General features: G+C 43.0%; 1 protein-coding gene across 1 annotated transcript in view; it reads left to right on the forward strand.

Annotated features, from left to right (window-relative positions):
• The window catches only part of LOC149452792 (lysosomal-associated transmembrane protein 5-like), a 61,336-nt gene that overhangs the window by 24,328 nt on the left and 15,896 nt on the right, over nucleotides 1–21,112 (forward strand). The window contains exons 2-5 of the mRNA XM_089688978.1: nucleotides 3,883–3,973; nucleotides 9,545–9,618; nucleotides 13,383–13,511; nucleotides 13,599–13,727. Of these exons, the coding sequence (XP_089545104.1) occupies nucleotides 3,883–3,973; nucleotides 9,545–9,618; nucleotides 13,383–13,511; nucleotides 13,599–13,727 (423 nt within the window). The remainder of the gene's footprint in view (nucleotides 1–3,882; nucleotides 3,974–9,544; nucleotides 9,619–13,382; nucleotides 13,512–13,598; nucleotides 13,728–21,112) is intronic.

Genomic DNA, 21,112 nt, shown 5'->3' on the forward strand with positions numbered 1-21,112 from the left:
CTTTTGTATTGAACTGTATTGTTGCTGTTTTGTCTCCCGTTATATTGTAAAGCGCTGAGCAAACTGTTGGCGCTATATAAATCCTGTATAATAATAATTCCCGTTCGCTGATTGCCTATGGATGCTGGATGGGAAGCAGTGCTGATACGGGCTAACGTACCTGTACATCAGCCCACATTAGAGGCTCCTGTGAGGCTCATAGAGTGCACACCCAGGAGCCCGGCGATCCATGTGTCACCCAGACACAGTGGATAAGATTACTGTTGTGCCTGGGTGGTCACATGGTATTTTACCATATGATTGCTGTGTCCAATCACAGCAATCACATAGTAAATAATACCAAGTGAAAGTAAAGATCAGTTCTCTCTGCTCTCACTGTGAGAGCAGAGAGAAGCAATGCTGCAGCCTGTGAGTGTACAGCTGCCTGTCAGTCTGCTTTGTACACTCACAGACTGCAGTGCCAGCCAGCCCTAGTGTCCCTGATCACTGGCCCAGTGTAATCATAATAAATCATGCAGCTAGCCCCTGTTACCTGTCCCAGTTCTCACAAAAACAGTACCATAAACCATACCAATGTCTTGACCACTGCCATACTAGCATCTTAATCACCGCCATACAAGTGTACAATCCAAATGCACACGTTCCTGCATTAAAAATGGCTGTGAGTATAAGTGGGTGCTGCAGCAACCGGCGGCTGGAACCTAACAGAATCAGCAAGGGAGAATGTCACCAGCACACCGAGGATCACCAATATGGGTCCAAACGTTTTAATGAACAATCACATAGTTACTGCAAGGCAAGGTTTTGGAGTCTCGTAGGACCCCTTCAAACAGGCATGTGACAAATTGCGACAGAAACTGGAGAACTTTCACATGTGTATCATAGTACTCCCTGTATTGCAATAAAGTGTCAGCTGAAAGCAGCGCTGTATTATGGAAACAACGATCAGCAGCATATGTGTCCCTGACAGAAGCTGAAAGCTGTTGCTTAGAGATGGGGGGGGGGTGTTGATCTCAGCCATACCCCATACCAGCACCATGATCACCATCATACCCCATACCAGCATCCTCATCACCGCCATACCCCATACCAACATCCTGATAATCCTCATATGCCATATCAGAGTCTGGATCACCACCATACACCGTACCAACGTCCTGATCACCATTATACCAATTTCCTGATTAATACTATACCCTATACCAGCATCCTGATCACTGTCATACCAGCGTCTTGACCACCACCACCATTGCTCATGCCAATGTCCTGATCACCACCATGCCTCATACCAATGTCCTGATCACTGCCAAATGACCAGTGTCTGGCATTTTAGGGTCTCAGCTGACTTTCACACAGACTAAATAATATACACTGTTTTGGGTTATTTTTGCCCCAAAAAGTTAGCAGAATACATTTTGTGCTAAATTTATGAAGAAAGATAATTTATTTATTTGCAAAAAGTTTTGTTTTCAAAATTTTTATAGTGCAAAAAATAAAAAAAACCCATGGGTGATCAAATGCCACCAAAAGAAAGCTCTTTTTGTATGAAAAAATGCAAAAAATTTAATTTGGGTACAGTGTTACATGACCACACAATTGTTATTCAAAGTGCTGAAAGCTAAAAATTGATCTGGACTAGAAGGGGGTGAAACTGTCCAGAAATGAAGTGGTTAATGGTCTCCACCTTTGCAGGTATGCTGGGGCAGCACACAAGCCTCAGTTAGGGTTTAGGGATGTAGGGAAGAACTGTTCTTGTGCATGTGGACTGTTTTGCACTTTTCTAAGTAAAATGCTGAAACATGAGTGCTTTGCAAGTAACTGACACATTTCACACGTAGTCTACAGCCTGGGTAACTAGACACATTGGGGTATGAAGAGACAGTGCTAAGAGTCATCCTGGTGTGAAGTCAGCCAAGTGATTATCAAGGGTAAGGGAAGCCACAGTCAGTCTAGCAGCCTGTCGTTAGCGTGTACCTGTTTCAGGTGGGGAGGCCTCCAGCAGCAGTGAAGATGTTGTCAGCACTCCATACGCCAGCAATAGCAATGGGATTGGATTGGAGGCACAGAGGTTCCCATTCTTCTATCAGGAGAAGTAGCAGCAAAAGCTGGACAGTGGATGTGGACAGGGCTAAGCATGTCCTACCTAAATGCAAGTCATCAGTGAAAGTGTACATTGTCACAGGGACCTGGGAGTTAACTAGAGGACAGTTAGTGTGCAAGTGTACATGGTGTACGTTCATTTCTAAGAGTGCAGGCCTCCCTTAAGATTGAGCATTCCTCCATGGCACCCTTAGCTTTGTCCCAGGGCATTGATGAAAACAGCATAGAGTAAAGGTACACCCGTATGTAAAGTAGAGTGACTCTGTTACAGGATCTTAGGGTAGCTCAGAAGAACTCACCCCTCAGTAGGCTTCTTATGTTACCCACACTTGGAGCCCAACAACGAGGTAAACATGGAGAAAGTGCCACTCACCTGCCTCATTTTTTGTAACCTCCCCCTCCCAAATGTCATTTGACTTCAAGGAATTTGTAGAGTTCCATATGAACCCTTCACATCTACTATCCTATTAAGAAAGTATAGTAATGTCTCATATCTATTATTCAGCAAAAGGTTTATTCTAAGACGGTGAATGCTCATGTTGTTGCTTCTTCAGAATGCAGGATAGCTCACTTAGGAAAACATTCAGAACATGGGGATGTCTTCCTAACTCAGGGATTGTGTGGTCCTACACATCAAGTACTCACACACTGTACATGCAATATAAACACATATAAGTCATGCGACATACATCCTGCTTGTGAAGTCCAGAGATAATCCCTACACTTTGCATTGCAGTAATTCCACACAGATTGTTCCATGTAGGCAAATAGAAATATTAAACTTAGAGTTAAAAATGTGTCCAATCCCAAGACCAAAAAATGGTAGTATTGCAGCTTACTTGTCTTTAGATGTAATGGTTACATTCATTTTTTGCACACTTTTTGCCCCTTTATTTCAACCCAGCAATCCTGACATTAACTTCTTTTCTGTTTTTGGGTGACAATTGTACTAAGCAGCATTGTCATCCTAGGACAAGAGCAGGGATGGACTGACCATTTGGAAACTCGGGCACTGCCCAAGGGCCCAGGGTCAGTAGGGGGCTCCATGAGATGCCCCCGGTACCTTTTTCATAGGATTTTTTGAGTTTGGGCAAGGACACAGGGGCCCCATTATCCCCTATTGCCTGGGGACCCCATGGATAAGAGGTAAGTTAGAGTTACATAACACTTCCCTCTGTTCTCCATAGCAAGGGGGAGTGTCTTGTAGTCCACGCAGAGAACACTGCTTACTGATAAAAGCACAGGAACTTATCAACTCACAAGATTTATGGCTGAACAGTTTTTTTTGGATTTGTAGAATGCTATCATTTGTAATAAAATGCTATCAATGGTATATGTAACAGTCCAAATGGGAGAAAATAAGAGAAATTTTGATCTTAGAGTTTACATATACTGCAGCATCAAATGCTTGCTGACACTCTCAAATAAAAGAGAGGAAAAATAGAACCAAAGTCTGCCAACATGCTTTGCAAGGTATCATTTAATATGAAGAACTGAACAAACTAGAAGGATAGCAAACATAAATAAAAATGAAGATGAGACAACCTGGATATTTTAAAACCATTGAAGAGTTTCAAACCTACACTTATTTTTTTACATGGTTGGCATAGACATAGTCTTATCATTAGACACACGCATTAATAAGTAAAATAAAGGGCCCACTAGAGGAATCACTAGGTATTTATTGACCATAAATATTCTATGATGCTGTGCATAAAATAGTGCATCCTGTTCAATATATTGTGCAGCACCTTACACATATTCTAATTTTAATTTTTACAGATACTAAGCATTATTCTTTTAATCGAATATTCTGTTGAACTGGCCAGAAGAAAGAGCTGCTGCCTTGAGATCAGCAATTATATCCGCCTTGGTAAGCACACAGTCATTACCTGAAGCTAAGGCTTGTTTTGCAGACTATTAATATTTCTTAAATGCGGTTGTGGTTTCCTGGACTTCTGCTTTTTCTTAAAGTGGCAAACCGGAAATTAATGTTAATCATCTACTGTGCTTGTTAGATGCTGCGGTTCTAGCTAAGTTATCAGTAGCTGTTTTTCAGTTTAAAATATACCAAAAATATAGTATGTTGTGATAGAGATGTTGTATGTGATGAGTAGATTAGCAGTAATTCATCACTGAGGAACATGACATTAAAAATGAATTGCCCAAAATATAATGGCAGACAGACATCACCCGCAAAATTTTCCTACTACCTCTATGGGTATGAATCTCAGGGGAAAACTATAACACTTGAAGTGGACATGTAAGCAAAGAGCTACATTCCCAGTTACAAAATAATTGTGAGCTGCCTTACCTGTCAAAAATGTGTAAGGGTCTGTGATGATGGCCTTTTGCTCACGTCTGACAGGATTTGCATTCTCAACAAGTCCATGGAAATGCAAAACCTGCTTGAAGCATGCCATATACAGGTTGGAAAATGGTTAACTGCAAGTCAAAAGCATCTGTCAATAAATTCTGAATGATCCCCGCAGATTCTCAAACTGATGTCAAATTGATGCCATTGACAAGCTCAAAGCCTGTCGACTCAGGTCTAGTGCTGGTCTTTCAGTCTTGTAATATACACAGTCCTGCCAGATACCACAGCAAAGATCTGACCTCACTTTTCTCTTCTTAAGTTAAAGCAATACAGCTTGGTCATGGACCTTCCCAGCCAGTTAATGGATAATGATTAGAGAGGTGAATCAAGTAAGCAAAGATAGACATGGACAGGGCTATGGACAAGGGAGTACCACCAGTTCTGTACAGGGCCCAGGCCAGCAGGGGGCCCAGGAAGTTGGGTGAATCAGATGTGAGTAGGGAGGGTGATCGGCATGGCAGAGGGGCAATTACTGGAAATGATCCCCTTTATAGCGCTCTCTGCAGCAGCTGAAAGCTGACTTCCTCTCCTTTTCCTCCCACTGGTTTTCATCTGCTGCAGAGAGAGCCATACAGGGGATCAGTTCCAGTAATTGCCCCCCGGCTGCACCCATCACCCTCCCTGTGCATCATACATTTCCTTTTGCTGCATAGACCCCCTTGTGTGCACCCCACCCCCACAGCTCTGCCAGCTTCATTGTCTCCTTCTCAAAAGCAACTGTAAGCACACGATAGGATCCTTCAGGACAGAAAGTGGGGGAAGGGTCCAGTAAATATGTCACATTTACCAGCCCCTTCATTTCCTATATGAAAACAATGAGGGATCAGTACCAATTACTCACTGTGTTCATTCATAACTGAAGCATAGTAAACTGTGGGGTTTTTTTGGGGGGAGGGGGAGTTGTAAGATTGACTGTATGGGGCCCCATGGTGACAGTGATCACAGAAGGGAGAAGAATGTGCATGAAGTGATGAGGATGAGCATGACGAGAAAGGAAACTAATGCTCTAATTTCTGTGGGCAGTTTAAAATATACCTGGTAATACCCAAGGACATGTGCCCTCAAGTGAGAAAGTTCTGGTCAAATATTACTAGATTTACTGAGGAGAAGCTGTCTTTTCCAGATATTTGCACCCCTATTTCTTGTCTTCTAGGATATTTCTCTGAAGAGGAGCTGCATGGTTCACACGCATTACACTGTTTCCTATTCTTTTATGCTAAAAAAAATCTCTCTTTCTTTAAAATGGAAATCCCCCTACCATCCAATTCTGGATAGATCTTATAAATATGGCTTTGCCTTTATATAAAATTACATTTGTCCAGAGGCTTTCTGAAAAAATTTAATATAATTTGGTCATTTTGGATGTAAAAAATGTCCATTACCATAGAGGAGTAATAAACTGCTCAAAAAATTAAAGGAACACTTTTTAATCAGAGTATAGCATCAGGTCAATTAAACTCCTGGGATATTGATCTGGTCAGTTCAGTAGCAGAGGGGGTTGTTAATCAGTCTCAGCTGCTTTGGTGTTAATGAAATTAACAAAAAGTGCACTAGATGGGCAAAAATGAGACGACCCCCAAAACAGGAATGGTTTTACAGGTGGAGGGCACTGGCATTTATTTTCCTACTCATCTTTTCTAACTGTTTTTCACTAGTTTTGCATTTAGCTAGGGTCAGTGTCACTACTGGTAGCATGAGGCGATACCTGGACCCCACTGCACAGGCAGCCCAACTCCTCCAGGATGGCACATCAATAAGTGCCATTGCCAGAAAGTTTCCTGTGTCTCCCAGCACAGTCTCAGGAGCATGGAGGAAATTCCAGGAGACATGCAGTTACTCTAGGAGAGCTGGACAGGGCTGTAGAAGGTCCTTAATTCAGCAGCAGGACTGGTATCTGCTCCTTTGTGCAAGGAGGAACGGGATGAGCACTGCCAGAGCCCTACAAAATGACCTCCAGAATGCAACTGGTGTGAATGTCTCTGACCAGACAATCAGAAACAGACTTCATGAGGGTGGCCTGAGGGCCTGACATCCTCTAGTGGGCACTGTGCTCACTGCCCGGCACCATAGAGCTTGATTGGCATTTTGCCATTGAACACCAAAATTGGCAGGGCCGCCACTGGTGCCCTGTGCTTTTCACAGATGAGAGCAGGTTCACCCTGAGCACGTGTAACAGATGTGAAAGGGTCTAGAGAAGCAGTGGAAAATATTATGCTGCCTGTAACATCGTTCAGCATGACTGTTTTGATGGTGGGTCAGTGATGGTCCATGGAGGGATGCACAGAGCTCTACAGGCTAGACAATGGCAGTCTGAATGCCATTAGGTATCGGGATGAAACCCTTGGACCCACTGTCAGACCCTACAGTGGTGCAGTGGGTCCTGGGTTCCTCCTTGTTCACAACAATGCCTGGCCTCATGTGTCAGTAGTATGCAAGCAGTTCCTGGAGGATGAAGGAATTAATACCATTACCTAAATCCAATAGAACACCTCTGAGATATTATGTTTCAGTCCATCTGATGCTGCCAGGTTTCACCTATCTAGACTGTCCAAGAGCTCAGTGATGTTCTGGTCCAGATCTGGGAGGAAATACCCCAGGACACCATCCATCTCATTAGGAGCATGCCCTGACATTGTCAGGCATGCATACAAGCATGTGAGGGCCATACAAACTACTCAGTACTGTTTTGAGATGCTTCAATGAAAATTCCAGTAAAATGGACTAGCCTGCTGCATCAGTTTTTCACTTTGATTTTCGGGGTGTTTTGGAATTCAGTCCTCTGTAGGTTGATAATTTTAATTTCCATCAAACAATGTAGCATCCTTACGTTCCTAATATATTACCCAGTCCATAGCAGTATAGATAGCCAGCATGATATTTTTTCCCATTGAGATCTGATGTGTTTTCAAAGTCTTCCTTTAATTTTTTTGAGCAGTGTATATATTGAAATGGTGTCTACAGCTTGTAACAGAATTTATTTTGAGTAGATGTTTCTACTTTCTTTGATGTTCTTTGTAAGCTGAACTCTTGGAGATTATATTTGTGCAGTATTGCTTTCATACCCGGTATTCAAACTGACATTAGGTGAATACGAAACTTTCTACCTTCTAACAAGTCTATATTTCTTTGCTGGATGTATAAGTCGAAACACACTGTCTGGCCATAATATGTGTCATGGACATTTAGCTACAAAATGTTAGGCTAGGTTCACACATCTGCAGCTCTGCAAGCTGCATTTTGTGTGGGCACAGCATTGTTTACAATGCACATAATGTGACTGATGAATGGTGCTGACTGATATGATGGTTGATGGAAGATAGTATGTAGAAGACTGGGCCATCTGCTAATAATATGTATGAATGCTATGGTCCACTGATATAAAACACACATATATAAAAATGGCTTTTGTTGAGTCTACTAACCTGTGTCTAGTATTCTTTGGAAGAAGACACATTACTTATTGGGCAGGATATATGTGAAGAAGTGGTATCTCTGGGCTCAGAGATATGATTTATTTAAAATTCTGATTTTAATATACAGTATGGTGATATTCAAATTTAATACCTATTGAAGTTTTTGTGTCAAAGTAGTAGTTGTCTGAAGTAATGTACCTTAGTTGGCAGTGAATAATAATTCTGTTAAAAAGTGCACCTTTTTGCATGTTTTGCCTGTGTTCTTTTGGGTTTCCTTTGGGTTCTCAGGTTTTCCCTCACATTGCAAAGACATGTGGTGGGTTAATTGGCTCCTGTCTAAATCTGCCTTAGGTACGACTTAGGTGGGACTTGTCCTTCGGCAAATTTGGACCCGCTGTTGCACCATTGTTTCATGTAAAACATGCAGCTACGACTTTCATGCAACTTTTAACCACTTCCAGACCGGACACTTTTACCCCCTTCCTGACCAGGGCAGTTTTCAGCTTTCAGCACTATCATACTTTGAATGACAATTGCGCAGTCATGCAACACTGTACCCAATTGAATTTTTTACCATTTTTTTGAGACAGATAAAGCTTTATTTTATGTAAATGAAAATGTCAAAAAATTTTGAAAAAAAGTGTTTTTTTTTTTTTAAATTTTGCAAATAAATAATATTTCATCATAAATCTTTGCCAAAATTTATTCCGTTATCTTTTTAGTAAAAAAAAAAATCCAAATTAGTTTATAACCAAAAATTATAATTTTTAAACATTTTCTTTTACATTTTTATTTTATTTTTTTATATTATTATTTTTTATTTTTATTTTATTTTTTTACATACTGTCACCCTAGCAGTACAGTATCACCATGGTGACACTGTACTACTTGTGGGGGGTGATGAAGATTTTTTTTTTTTTACACTGATTGCTTTTACACCCATATTGGATGTAAAAGCAATCATTTCTCTTTCTCTCTGTGTGCATTCTTGCACTCATTGAGAAATACTGAGTGAGCTGTGATTGGTCACAGCTTGTCACATGGTACAAGGCTGTTGTGAATAGCCTTGTACCATGTGGCCTCTGTGATCATTCACAGATTTCACACGTAGTAAGCAATGATGTCACAAGTGACATCTTGCTTACTACTTTGCATATGATCGCTGATTGGCCAATCAGTGATCACATGATCGGGACCTCGTACAGAGGTCCCGTCCGACGATCGGTGTTTCACTGTGTCCGGAGGACACAGCGGGCACCGGATCGCGGTGCTGCGCGCTCCCAGGGAGCGCGCACAAGCAGGGTGCGGGGAGGCCGTTTATAAACGGCCACCCGACCCTGCAGTGCCACCGTCCCGCCGTTTATATGCAACGGCCGGTCGGGAAGTGGTTAAGGGTTACCAGTGAAGTCTATGGCCCACAAGTTGCATGAAAGTCAGACCAAAGTAGTGCATGAACTACTGCTGCACTTGATGTCCAAAGTCGCATGACAAGTTGCACAAGTGTGAATGAGATCTCACAGAGAGTTGCACACAACTGAATGTATATATATACATACAAATAAGTATTTGAGGTTTCAGGTTTAAAACAATAGTTGTTTAAATATCATAAACTGGAACATGCCTTTGTCTTTTCTACTATCTCTTTTTCCATTAGATATAATCTCAAGTTATCTCCTGCTTGTGGTCTTACTTCTGATCAGCATCACCTTTTTATATGGTGTTATTGTGGTAAGTAAGTCATGTTTTTATGCTTTAAATTGACACCTTATGTTAAAAAAAAAGCTCTACTAATAAACGTTGGTAAATAAGTTGACCTCAATCCATAAAACAACCGTCAAAGAAAACAAAAACACTTGTCTTATGCTTCCTAAACCTCTATGAGAGATTTTATATATATATATATATATATATATATATATATATATATATATATATAGTGATATAGGGGATGCTTAGTTCAGTGGTAGATGCGTATTTAAGTGAGTTCATGCCAGACAGGGACACATTTAAGGGCCTTTTAGCCCTTTGTATTAAACAGTAACTGAAAAGTCCTTTTAACACAAGGTTTCCCATGCAGGGAGGTTTCAACTTCACTCAAAATCATACAGTGAAATACTGAGCCATCTGTCTCTGTGGCTAGCAGTGCCTCTGCTCAGTTTGGTCTCCCAGACCACTGGCTATTCAGGCTCTCTCAGCCTAGGTGACAGCTCCTTGCTGTCCCTTTTCCCACCAGAGCCTGTGAGCTGCTCCTCACAGCACCCTCTCTCTTTAAAGGGACATTCTTGCCAACTTTGACAACTCCACAGCTAACCTGAGAAACCCTCCTCTCCATCATCACGGGCTCCTGGGAGGTTTCTCCAGAGACTCATGGAATCCCTCCAGCCTCCTAGACTGGCCTCCTGGCTTCCACAGCTTCCTTAGCCTCTCAGACCCTCTCTTGGTCTCCCAGACTCTCATAGTTAGCCAGACTTTCCCAGTCCTTGGGCCCAGAATCCCCCTTACATAGGTTTTAGTCTCCACCAGGAGCTTTCAGCTCTCTCTGACAGGACTCTGTCTTCAGACTGCAGCAATAGTAACTGCTATTCCACCTCCACCACTTTTGAGCTATGCTCAGATCTGCCTTATAATGAGTGTGTGCACCTGGACACACACACACACCCTGCAGAAAAACATGGACACAAGACTGAAGACTCCGTCCCACCCAATCCGCTTTGGATCCTTCAGGCTTACAGCCCCAATCCAGACTTACCAAGTCCAGGGAAAGCTTAAAACATAGCTTTCTCTGCTTGCAAAACATTTGCTGGAACCTCTTAAACTAACTGTTTGAGAGCCCTGTGTCCTTTTCAAACCCATTTCCACAGTGACAGAGCCTCACACTATCACAATACCTCAATATTGAGTTGGCCCACCCTTTGCAGCTATAACAGCTTCAACTCTTCTGGGCAAGCTGTCCATAAGGTTTAGGAGTGTGTCTATGGGAATGTTTGACCATTCCTCTAGAAGCGTATTTGTGAGGTCAGACACTGATGTTGGACGAGAAGGCCTGGCTCACTGTCTGCGCTCTAATTTATCCCAAAATCCCAATCGAGTTCAGATGCAGCCCAGTCAAGTTCCTCCACCCCTAATTTGCTCATCCATGTCTTTATGGACCTTGCTTTGTGCACTGGAAACAGGTCATTTTGGAAAAGGAAGGGGCCATCCCCAAACTTTCCTTCAAAGTTGGGAGCATGAAATTGTCCAAAATGTCTTTGTATGCTGACTCCTTAAGAGTTTCCTTCACTGGAACTAAAGGGCCAAGCCCAACCCCTGAAAAACAACCCCACACCCTAATCCTCCCTCCACCAAACTTTACAGTTGGCACAATGCAGGTAGACAAGTACCATTCTCCTGGCAAACCCAGACATGTCCATCGGATTGCCAGACAGAGAAGCATTATTCGTCACTGCAGAGAACACGTCTCCACTGCTCTAGAGTCCAATGGCAGCATGCTTTACGCCACTGTATCTGAAGCTTTGCATTGCACTTGTTGATGTAAGGCTTGGATGCAGCTGCTCGGCCATGGAAACCCATTTTATACACCTGTGGCCATGGAGGTGATTGGAACACCTGAATCCAATGATTTGGAGGGGTGTCCCAATACTTTTGGCAATACAGTGTATATGTTTATAAGCAGCAAATATAGAAAAATTTGTAGAAAATAGGACCTGTGTGGGGCGTTCTCATCATTATATTCAGAAGGTTGTAATCAGAGATTAAATTAATAACTTACTGACCCTGAAGCAGAAGGATCTTTGGGCCGGTGAACTGGTCAAATGCTGCAGCTGGTCTACGAACATCAAACATGCAAAGTTCAGACCAAACCTTATCTCTAATTTAAAAGTGTATCTAAAGGCACTTTATTTTAGTGTAAATATCTTGTGGAACAATTAGAACCTTTCTGAAGTGTTTACTACTGTTTGTGTCCCCACAAGAGAGATTTACATTCTTTATTTCTACTGGTGACTGCTGTCACTGGAATTAAAAGTGAGCAAAGATCCAAAATGTTAGCTGTCACCAGAACTGTAAAAGAAGGGAAATCTTCCAATAGGGATATGCATTCTGATGACAACTTTCCTCACACTTTCTGTTGTGTATGCAAGACAGACAATAAAAGGAAACTTCTTGAACGGGACACAAAAAATATCTGACGTGGGTTTTAACCATTTCCCACTCCTTCCAAAATGAACAAAATCTAGTATTACAGCTAAATTCAGATGAAATACATACATCATATGGGAGCAGTTTTACCATCTAAAAGGAATTGTAGACCCATCTGGACCCGAGATTTACACAGTTCTGCCTCATAGTACAGTCCTGGCTGGCAGGGGATGACTATTTTTTCTGAGCTGTAGTTTCACTTTAACTTACAAGCAGTGCATGTTAGTTGCAGTCATGTACACTGCTGTATGCACACTATACATCCTATAGTCCATAGTCTATAGTCCATCCCCAAAGCAAGCAAGAGAGGGTGGTTATGTTCCTACATGCAACGAGACCATAGAGCGAACATAGCCACCCTCTAACAGAAAGTCAGATCACAACAGCAAAAAAAATTAATTTTTTTAGCAATTTAGAAGAGGCTGAAAGCAATTAAGTACTATCCTGAGTTAAGATTGCATACCTATTGATTTTTTTTTTAAACCAGAGTTTAGTGTCGCTTTAAGGTAAGCTCTGTTGTGATGTACTTTGCAAGACTTGCCCCTTGTAAATGAACCTACATTTTAAATGTTTGGAAAATCTCTTCTACTACATAGTTCATTTCAGGAGTCACCTAACTAAAATGTAAATTTTATTCAAAAATACATTGAATTGAGTTAAAGAGGGTTTATTACAAGTCTCAGATCTCGATGTATATGTGTCTGAACACATCTGTTAGTGTCTAGGTGCCTAATTAGCTCTGGTTCTGCAATCATTAAAATTGGCAACATGATCTTGGGATTTGCCAGTCTGAACATCTTTATACAGTAAATTAAATCTCAGCATCATATTATGTTCTTTGTATAAAAACAGAAAATGGAGCCCTTTTGTTTCAGAATGTTAGAGAATACTTTTATGGGGCAGCAAACACAGGGCAGACTCACACTGCCCTGCTGTGCTGTCGCTAAAGAAGAAGCTAACCCCCAGTTTCTGTGGGTTAGCTACGTTTTCCCCATAGACTTCTATGAGGTCCTTCAGTTTTGGTGCAGTTTCAGAAAGCCCACCAAAACTCCTGCAAGCTGCATCTTTGGTGCACTTTCTGAAACTGCAGCAAAACCGCAGGACACCTAAGCAGTCAATGGGGAAGCGCAGCTAACCTGTATGAAAATTGCAGGTTTTGCTGAGCTGTGCCTGAGCCACAGCGGGACCACCTTGGGACAGTGTGAAATCCTAAAATTATATTATATATGGTGAGAGTCTCTTTAGTATGAACACATAACTGTATTTATCCATTCTTTCTTTTTCCTGTGTTTTAGAATCGAAGATATTTGGTTATTCCATTTTTGGCTTTGCAGACAATGGATTTGTTCCTAAGTTTTCTGATGTTCTGTAGTTTTTACAGCGATATGCCTTCCAACCAAACATCTATCACTGATGACAAGATGGTGCGTGATGTCCTCCAGTACTGTTATTAGTAGTCACTTATTATGTCTTTACAACATATAACTCCTTTATTCTTCCATTATTTTCAGGTAATTTCTGATCCTGACACTCCATTTGGAGTGCAGAAGGTCTGTGAAATGTGTCTAAGACTGATGACATTTTGTAGTTGTTTTGTGGAAGTGCCAACCTACCTTGATCTCAAGCCAATAAGCTACATGGTAAGTAACAACCAAAAGCTTACTTTATTAATAAGCCGGGGGAGGATGGAGAGGGGGGTTGTAATCTACACCCTAGTTTGGGTTCACTCCGAATTCGCAATCTAATATAGAAGACATTTCTTAGGTTTAAAATGACCCTTTACTTCACTTGGTTTTACAAGAAAGCACAAGCAAAGGTGATGGAGGTGAAAACTACCTCTTTGGTACATAAGTACCATGACATGAACCATCAGTTGTGCACCATATCACAATACTGTTGCAAAGATGCTAATTACCCAGTGTTCAATTTTATTATGTTTAATGAATAGGAAATATTCATATTATAATGATTACTGTTTCTGTTCATAATCATTATCATCATCATGCAAAAACTGATTAAGAGTCATGGTTTCCTTCAGTAGCTTCCTCCATTATTTTCTGTCCTTGGTCATAGGCCACCATCCCCTGCTTCCAATCTTGCATTTTGATTTACTTCATCCGCCATCTTGTTCTACGTCAGCCAGTATATCTCCTTCCATCCAATCTTGCTCCCCAAATCAATTTTGGTCTACAATCTTCAACCACCTCTTTAATATGACCACAGTATTTTAAAAGACTTATAAGAGCAATGCATATAATGTCTGATAAAATAAAATCATTATATTTTTTATAAAGGTTTCTATTTCTTGATTGCCACATTACATTTTCAAATACACCTCCCTATATTCCCCTGAGCACCGTCCTACCAAATACATTCAGCCTTTCCTTATATTCTTGTGACCAGTTTAAATATTCAGTTTTATACATGACAGTTAACCTCATAAGAGTTTTTTTATAGCTGGACTTTGGTTGTCTTTTCTCAAAAGTTTGCATCTCAATTAATTTGCGCATGAGGATCTGCTGCCAACAGCTTCAGCTCCATCACCAATACAACGCTCTGATTGTACCTTTAAACATTTAAGAGAAATATTTACCGTATTTTTCGCACCATAAGACGCACTTTTCCCCCCCAAAAAATGGGGGAAAATGTCTGTGCGTCTTATGGTGCGAATATGGATCGGCTGGCTCGGTACTCCCGCCGCCGCCATGTTAGAATACCAGCCCCCCCTCCCCAAAGGTCCGCAGTCTCTGGTCATCTCCTGTACTATGTCCACAGTCTCTGGTCAACTCCTGTACTATGTCCACAGTCTCTGGTAATCTCCTGTACTATGTCCGCAGTCTCTGGTCATCTCCTGTACTATGTCTGCAGTCTCTGGTCATCTCCTGTACTATGTCCTGAGTCTCTGGTCATCTCCTGTACTATGTCCATAGTCTCTGGTCATCTCCTGTACTATGTCCACAGTCTCTGGTCATCTCCTGTACTATGTCCGCAGTCTCTGGTCATCTCCTGTACTATGTCCGCAGTCTCTGGTCATCTCTTGTACTATGTTCACAGTCTCTGGTCATCTCCTGTACTATGTCCGCAGTCTCTGGTCATCTCCTGTACTATGTCTGCAGTCTCTGGTCATCTCCTGTACTATGTCCTGAGTCTCTGGTCATCTCCTGTACTATGTCCATAGTCTCTGGTCATCTCCTGTACTATGTCCACAGTCTCTGGTCATCTCCTGTACTATGTCCGCAGTCTCTGGTCATCTCCTGTACTATATCCGCAGTCTCTGGTCATCTCTTGTACTATGTTCACAGTCTCTGGTCATCTCCTGTACTATGTCTGCAGTCTCTGGTCATCTCCTGTATTATGTCTATTTTCCATCAATTTATCACTTTCCATTACTAGTATAAGCCACGTACTAGGTTTTTCCCTGATTAACCATACAATCCCATTCTACATGCTGCATGTTCTAGTGCCTTGGAGCTTGGATTTGGGTGTTTCCATATCTTGCAACAGTGTCTGTTTCCCCAGAGTACACTAAAATATGACCCAGTGGTCGGAAAAGAGGTAAGGTTGGTTTGCTTCTATCCCCACTGAGCATCTTTCAAGTCCTCCCTAACCCTCCCTCTCTATGCTTCTCTTCTTTCGAGACTCACTGCATTTGGCTGTTTCCTCCCATTTCTCTGATGATTGCGTGATCTATCGACCTCCTGGACCGGTGTCCCGCTTTCTTGATGATTTCTCCGCCTGGCTACCCTACTTTCTCTCCTCTGAACTACCCACTATCATTCTTGGAGATTTTAGCATCCCCTTTAATGTCAACAACTCGGCTACATCCCAACTCTTTAACCTAACCTCATCTTTTGCCTTAACACAATGGACACAGTCCTCTACTCTGATGGGAATACGTTAGACCTTGTTTTCTCCCATCTTTGCACTCCCTACAACATCACAAACACCCCCTTTCCTCTCTCTGATCACAATCTCATCACCTTCACATTGTCCTCATCTTCAAACACGTATCCCTCCAAGAAGCAAACAATTACCCGCAGAAACCTTCACAACTTGAACCCTGCTCCTTTCCACTCTGCAACTGACCGCCTCTATGACAGAATCTCTCCCCTGTCCTGCCCTGACCTGGCCACTGCTGTCTACAACAGTTTGCTTTCATCCACACTAGACTCACTTGCTCCTCTAACAACACTGATGACACCAGAAACCTTAAACGACATAGTCGTGCGCTGGAGCAATTGTGGCGTAAAACCAAATCTCACCAAGCATTCACCCTATATAAATCTGCTTTTTTAACATATAATTCCTCCCTCCATGCTGCCAAACAAGCCTACTTTGTCACTCTCATCAATAGCTTGTCATCCAGTCCTCGTCGTCTCTTCTATACTTTTAACTCTCTACTTTCTCCACCTCCACCCAGTACCTCACTCACTGCTCAGGAGATTGCAAATCATTTCAAAAACAAGAATGATACAATTCGTAGGGGCATCGCCACTGCACAGACATCCATACCACTTGGCATACCTTATACTAAACCTCCCTCAACACTTTCTTCTTTTGACCTTGCTACTACTGAAGAGGTCAATAAGGTTTTCTCAGAAGCCTGTCTCACTACCTGCCCCCTGGATCCTGTCCCCTCACAACAACTACAGTCGCCCTCTTCTTCCATCCTATGCTCCCTCACTCACATCTTCAATCTCTCCCTCTCTAATGGTGCCTTCCCCTCCCCTCTAAAGCATGCACACATCACTCCCATACTTAAAAAGCCCTCCCTGGATCCCACCAACATGAACAACTTAAGACCCATCTCTCTGCTCCCATTTACCTCTAAACTCTTAGACCGCTTAGTCTACAATCGCCTGAGCTCCTACCTCACTGACAAGAACCTTCTTGACCCTTTACAGTCTGTCTTTCGCTCACTACACTCCACTGAAACTGCCCTACTAAAACTCACAAATTATCTACTAACTGCAAAAACCAATGGCCACTACTCCATACTCTTACTACTTGACCTCTCTGCAGCTTTTGATACGGTTGACCATCCCTTCCTCCTCAAAAAACTCCACTCTCTTGGCCTCCGAGACTCTGCTCTCTCCTGGTTCTCCTCCTACCTATCGCAGTGCTCCTTCAGCGTAACCTATAACTCTGGCTCCTCCTCTTCTCTCCCTCTTTCTATAGGGGTCCCTCAAGGTTCTGTCCTTGGACCCCTACTCTTCTCCATCTACACCTCCTCCCTTGGTCACTTGATAAACTCCCATGGCTTTAAGTACCATCTCTATGCTGATGACACACAAATCTATCTTTCTACTCCTCACCTCACCCCTTCAGTCTCCTCTCGCATTACTAACCTACTAAGCGACATATCGGCATGGATGTCACTCCACTTCCTCAAACTCAATCTTTCCAAAACTGAGCTCATACTATTCCCTCCAGCCCGTGTCCCCTCCCCTGACTTCTCTATCAAGATCAATAACACAACCATCAGTTCCTCCCCTTATGCCAGGGTGCTAAGTGTTATCCTAGACTCCCATCTGTCCTTTCAGCCCCAAATCCTGTATAATAATAATAAAGACGTGTCCTGTTGTTTGTGTTCTTAGCTTTCGAAAAACCTTCTCCAGTGCCACATAAAAGAGAACACATGGCAATGCATCAGCATGCTTTAATACATTGAAGCAGATGTAAATCCAGTCATCAAATTCTCATTTAACAAGCTGATGTTATTTCAAAAGTAGCATTCATTATTTTGAAATCTGTGGTTATAATTATAATAATGTCTGATGATCCTGTCACTAAGGTCTATGTTCAGGCCATTTTTGTTATAGGGTAACAACATTTTGTCCCAGTCTCCTTGGGCCCCTGCATTCTCGCTCAGTTAAACAGGTTTCTGAGACTACAAGTGGCCATTTCAACATGTTACACAGTTATGGTCTACTGTTGTTATCACCAAATAACCAGCATGAAGGATGTCATGTTGGTGTAACATTCTTTAGGAGAAACATGCATGTAAATGCAGCAGGAGATCAGCAGCACTGAAATAAAACAAAGGATAAACAAAAGGTAAAATTAAGTATTTTGTTTAAAAAAATGGCCATTGTAATACACGGTGCTTTAGCAAACTACAAGTTACAATTTCTATATAGTTTAATGTATATTTAGTGGCTCCAACAAGGCAGAATGAATGTGTAGCTATTCTCTACCATGCCTACCATGACAAGCTTTACCACCACGATTGGGTTTTTTGCTATGGCTTCTCAAATGGCCACATACAGCTACTGCATATAAAACTTGGAGGAATGATTATTTTAATGTTCAGATAAGTTATTTAACTGAACAGTTAGAGCTTTTAATAGGCGTGTTCATTCCCATGACATTCCTTGTCAAAATGTGAAAAGCCTGTTTCAATGGAATTAAGTATATTGAGGACAGCATATAAAAAGCTTTCCAAAGCTTTAACAGAATAAGTAATCAACCAAACCATCAGAGATGGATTAATTGTATATTGCAATTTCCTAATTGTAAGTAAAGTTAGAAACAATAATAAACAATAGCTTCAGTATGGTAAAAAACATACATACATTGCAAAATATAAAAAAATAGATTCTGGACAACAAAGACCATGCATAAAGGTGACTCAATCAGGGTGACATATGGCTGCATGGCATGGTCTAAAAGACTCTATAAGAACAGAGATTCAAATTGAGAATCAGTACTTCATTAAAACAACTCAGAACACAGCTATTTGCCATTTTCCTCAAAAAAAGCATCCCTCACAACAAAGTCTAGGGTAGCTCTGATAATACAAGTGAACAGCTAGAGGAATCCAAGAACAAGAGCCACCACAGTGGAACTGGAGTTTTCTGGTAGCAACTGGGGAGGAGATTCCCACAGTAGCTAAGTCAGGGTATGGGGAAGCTGCATGCTATTGGGCTCCAGCCTGGCTGTCTGCACGCTGGTTTTGACAGTGGAGGGTATCTCACTTGGCTGCTGAACACTTGCCGTACTTCTTCTGCCTCATTGAGCGTGATCTGAGCTGCTGAGGGAGGGAATTTGAGGAATTTATATTTCCTGGACATGTCCACAAAACCACAGTGTTGTGAGTAATGGAGATATAGAGGCTTTCACATGCATTTGAGCATGGTGAGTAAAATGGGTACTCCTACAGTTGTTTTTCTTGGTGGCAGTGTTATGGTAGTATTATGTTTATGTGTGTTTAATGAAATGTTCCTCCCAGTGGAATCACTTGATTAGGATGTAATTTCCTTTCTCTGTGCCCAAAAAAACAAGAAGGGCTCAGCCATGTGTCCAGCACCCTCTGACTAGTAAGAATCACATCAAAAGCAGCTTTCCAACAGATTCAGCATTACTTACCACTAGAGATGAGCGAAGAAATGAAAAATTCGATTCGACTGATTCGGCGAATTCGTGGACAATATTCGATTCGAGTCGAATAAATTCGCTGTGAATTTAACTTAAAAAAGGGTGTTTCTAGGCTTCAGAGAGACTTAATATTAGTGCAGAACACTGTACCTTTAATTTAAATGCCCTTGGAGTCTGCTGGGGAAGAGAAATAATACTGTCAGTCAGTATGACATGCAGATGAGTGCCGTCGATCTTAGAATCACCGCAAACTTCACTCATTTGGGCAGTCACGGGGCCAAAACCAGAGTGTGGAGCCACAGTGTGGCGGTGGAGGCAGCAGCAATGGGAGGCCGTACAGGGACCCATGACACACTCTGGACCTGGCAGCAGCATGAGGAGGCGGTACAGGGGCCCATGACAGATTACGGGCCTGGCAGCAGCATGAGGAGTCGGTACGGGGGCCCATGGCAGATTACGGGCCTGGCAGCAGCAATGGGAGGCCGTACAGGGACCCATGACACACTCTGGACCTGGCAGCAGCATGAGGAGGCGGTACAGGGGCCCATGACAGATTACGGGCCTGGCAGCAGCATGAGGAGTCGGTACGGGGGCCCATGGCAGATTACGGGCCTGGCAGCAGCAATGGGAGGCCGTACAGGGACCCATGACACACTCCGGACCTGGCAGCAGCATGGGGAGGCGGTACAGGGGCCCATGACAGATTACGGGCCTGGCAGCAGCATGAGGAGTCGGTACGGGGGCCCATGACACACTCTGGACCTGGCAGCAGCATGAGGAGGCGGTACAGGGGCGCATGACAGATTACGAGCCTGGCAGCAGCAACTTGGACAGGAGGACGTTCAGCTTCTGCACCGTTGGGTGCGTGCTCGCAAACTGTTGTCTCTTGGAAACGGATTCCAAGAAAGACTGCTGACGGAATCCGTGAAGAGGAGTAGCAGGAGAAGGAGCATCTGAACGAGCGGAATATGCCAACAAGCGACAACAGGGGCCCATGTCAGATTACGGGCCTGGCAGCAGCATGAGGAGTCGGTACGGGGGCCCATGGCAGATTAGGGGTTTGGCAGCAGCTATGGGAGGCCCGTAATCTGCCAGCACCCTATGACAAAAAATGGAACCCACCAGCAGTGTGAGGAGACCTGAAAGTGGCACATGGCAGAGTGTGGCGATGGAGACAGCAGCAATGGGAGGCCGTATAGGGACCCATGAGAGACTCTGGACTTGGCAGCAGCATGAGGAGGCGGTATATAGGGGCCCATGGCAGATTAGGGGCCTGGCAGCAGCTATGGGAGGCCCGTAATCTGCCAGCACCCTATGACAAAAAATGGAACACACCAGCAGTGTGAGGAGACCTGAAAGTGGCACATGGCAGAGTGTGGCGATGGAGACAGCAGCAATGGGAGGCCGTACAGGGACCCATGAGAGACTCTGGACTTGGCAGCAGCATGAGGAGGCGGTATAGGGGCCCATGGCAGATTAGGGGCCTGGCAGCAGCTATGGGAGGCCCGTAATCTGCCAGCACCCTATGTCAAAAAATTCTACACACCAGCAGTGTGTGAGGAGACCTGAAAGTGGCACATGGCAGAGTGTGGCGATGGAGACAGCAGCAATGGGAGGCCGTACAGGGACCCATGAGAGACTCTGGACC

This window comes from Staurois parvus, unplaced genomic scaffold (genome assembly GCF_062004578.1).
Source record: "Staurois parvus isolate SC_StPar_1 unplaced genomic scaffold, SC_StPar_1.0 ptg000464l, whole genome shotgun sequence".
Taxonomy (NCBI): domain Eukaryota; kingdom Metazoa; phylum Chordata; class Amphibia; order Anura; family Ranidae; genus Staurois; species Staurois parvus.